Source organism: Eucyclogobius newberryi, unplaced genomic scaffold (assembly GCF_026437365.1).
Source record: "Eucyclogobius newberryi isolate DKJ021-1_F unplaced genomic scaffold, fEucNew1.0.hap1 SCAF_8, whole genome shotgun sequence".
Classification (NCBI taxonomy): Eukaryota; Metazoa; Chordata; class Actinopteri; order Gobiiformes; family Gobiidae; genus Eucyclogobius; species Eucyclogobius newberryi.
Genome location: NW_027316500.1, coordinates 40031543 through 40034042, shown reverse-complemented (window position 1 = coordinate 40034042; position 2500 = coordinate 40031543). Strand labels below are relative to the sequence as shown.

The window sequence follows — 2500 nt, the reverse complement described above, 5'->3', positions numbered from 1 at the left end:
CTCCTCCTCTTTCTCCTCTTACTCCTCCTCTTTCTCCTCTTACTCCTCCTCTTTCTCCTCTTACTCCTCCTCTTTCTCCTCTTACTCCTCCTCTTTCTCCTCCTCTTTCTCCTCTTACTCCTCCTCTTTCTCCTCCTCTTTCTCCTCTTACTCCTCCTCTTTCTCCTCTTACTCCTCCTCTTTCTCCTCCTCTTTCTCCTCTTTCTCCTCCTCTTTCTCCTCTTACTCCTCCTCTTTCTCCTCTTTCTCCTCTTGCTCCTCCTCTTTCTCCTCTTTCTCCTCTTTCTCCTCTTGCTCCTCCTCTTTCTCCTCTTGCTCCTCCTGCTCCTCCTGCTCCTCCTGCTCCTCCTGCTCCTCCTGCTCCTCTTTCTCCTCTTTCTCCTCTTTCTCCTCTTGCTCCTCCTCTTTCTCCTCTTGCTCCTCCTGCTCCTCCTGCTCCTCCTTCTCCTCTTTCTCCTCTTTCTCCTCTTTCTCCTCTTGCTCCTCCTCTTTCTCCTCTTGCTCCTCCTGCTCCTCCTGCTCCTCCTGCTCCTCTTTCTCCTCTTTCTCCTCTTTCTCCTCTTGCTCCTCCTCTTTCTCCTCTTGCTCCTCCTGCTCCTCCTGCTCCTCCTGCTCCTCCTTCTCCTCTTTCTCCTCTTTCTCCTCTTTCTCCTCTTTCTCCTCTTGCTCCTCCTCTTTCTCCTCTTGCTCCTCCTGCTCCTCCTGCTCCTCCTGCTCCTCCTTCTCCTCTTTCTCCTCTTTCTCCTCTTTCTCCTCTTTCTTCTCTTGCTCCTCCTGCTCCTCTTGCTGCTCTTGCTCCTCCTGCTCCTCCTGCTCCTCTTGCTCCTCTTGCTCCTCTTGCTCCTCCTGCTCCTCCTGCTCCTCCTGCTCCTCCTGCTCCTCCTGCTCCTCTGTACCACTCGCTGAAGGGCCATTTACTTCATTTCTTGAATAGTTTATATGTTTGGGACAAATGAACACACACGACACACATGCTGAGATCTTTACTTTACTGTTATCTTTGCGATGCATTTAAATCTAAATGTAGGTTATTGGTCGTATTGAACCATGTGACCTTGTGTGACCTTCAGGCGTGGCTCCTGCTCCGGCGCATGGACGACCTGAGGGAGGGCACAGAGTCCACCCGCGAGTCCATGGAGATCAACGAGGCCGACTTCCGCTGGCAGAGGCACGTGCTGTCCGCCCAGCCCCTGCCCTGGCACCACAGCTCCGAGCCCAGCCCCGACATCAGCATCAGCATCACCACGGAGACCGGACACACCACCCTGGACCTGGAGCACACGCCCCCCGAGGAGTGCGGGGAGGAGGTACCCTAACCCTAACCCTCAGGCAGGGCTGGCCTAAGACAGTGGTATTATAGATACCATTGAATATCAATGGTTTTCTTTAGGTCACAATTTATATTTACTACAATTTCTCTGTTTTCAGTAGCTTTACATTGCATTTAAGCATTAACTGAAGTATCAAAAGTATTGAATATAACCACGATTGTCACGAGTTCAAATCCTGACATTTACTGCATGTCCCTTCCCTCTCTTCACTCATGTTACACTCCTCCCCTTTCTAATGAAGCCTGAGGGCAACAACAACATGAGAGCCAGAGTTGATATTGAGTCATGAAATGGATATGTTTAATTATCATATTTAAGAGTTATTTGGGGCACCAGCCTTGATTAGGCATTCAACAATTCTATAATCAAATATCTTTTTACAAATAAATAGCTTGTTCATCTGAAGGTTGTGAGAGTTTTTTAATTAGTTGTTTTCCTTGGCATTTTTAAAAGGGGAGGACGGAATAAGAATAAAAATAAGATTTTATTTTCCCATTATCAAATCATATTTCTTCCATCCAAAAGTCGGAGTAGAATTTAAACATACATTTTAATTCTAAATAATTTTCTTGGATTCTTAGAATATAGAATATAGGCCCTACTCCCACCGCTACATGATCTACATCATTATAGTGATCAATGCAAGACAATAACACTTATTATACTGAGCGGTACAAAAATACATTCAATGTCATAAACTAACTGTTTCATGGAAGGTGGAACTCACAGTGATCAGACAGAAAGTAGTCCCAGACTGACAGACAGAAAGTAGTCCCAGACTGACAGACAGAAAGCAGTCCCAGACTGACAGACAGAAAGTAGTCCCAGACTGACAGACAGAAAGCAGTCCCAGACTGACAGAAAGTAGTCCCAGACTGACAGAAAGCAGTCCCAGACTGACAGACAGAAAGTAGTCCCAGACTGACGGACAGAAAGTAGTCCCAGACTGACGGACAGAAAGTAGTCCCAGACTGACAGACAGAAAGTAGTCCCAGACTGACAGACAGAAAGTAGTCCCAGACTGAGCTTCTCACAAAATGAATCCTCCCGTGACCAAACAAGTCGCTTTGATAAACTTTATTGAGTCTTGACAGGAACACAAAGTGTGACATGAATGAAAATGTCTTATTGAGCAGCTTCAATTTGGCCTCAGTGATTTAGTCCAACGG

The 2500-nt window shown here is 46.7% G+C and overlaps 1 protein-coding gene across 1 annotated transcript in view; it reads left to right on the top strand.

Moving 5' to 3' along the window:
• arfgef3 (ARFGEF family member 3) overlaps window positions 1-2500 on the top strand; it is a 225242-nt gene that overhangs the window by 59979 nt on the left and 162763 nt on the right. The window contains exon 14 of the mRNA XM_072436645.1: window positions 1071-1307. Coding sequence (XP_072292746.1) covers window positions 1071-1307 — 237 coding nt within the window. The remainder of the gene's footprint in view (window positions 1-1070; window positions 1308-2500) is intronic.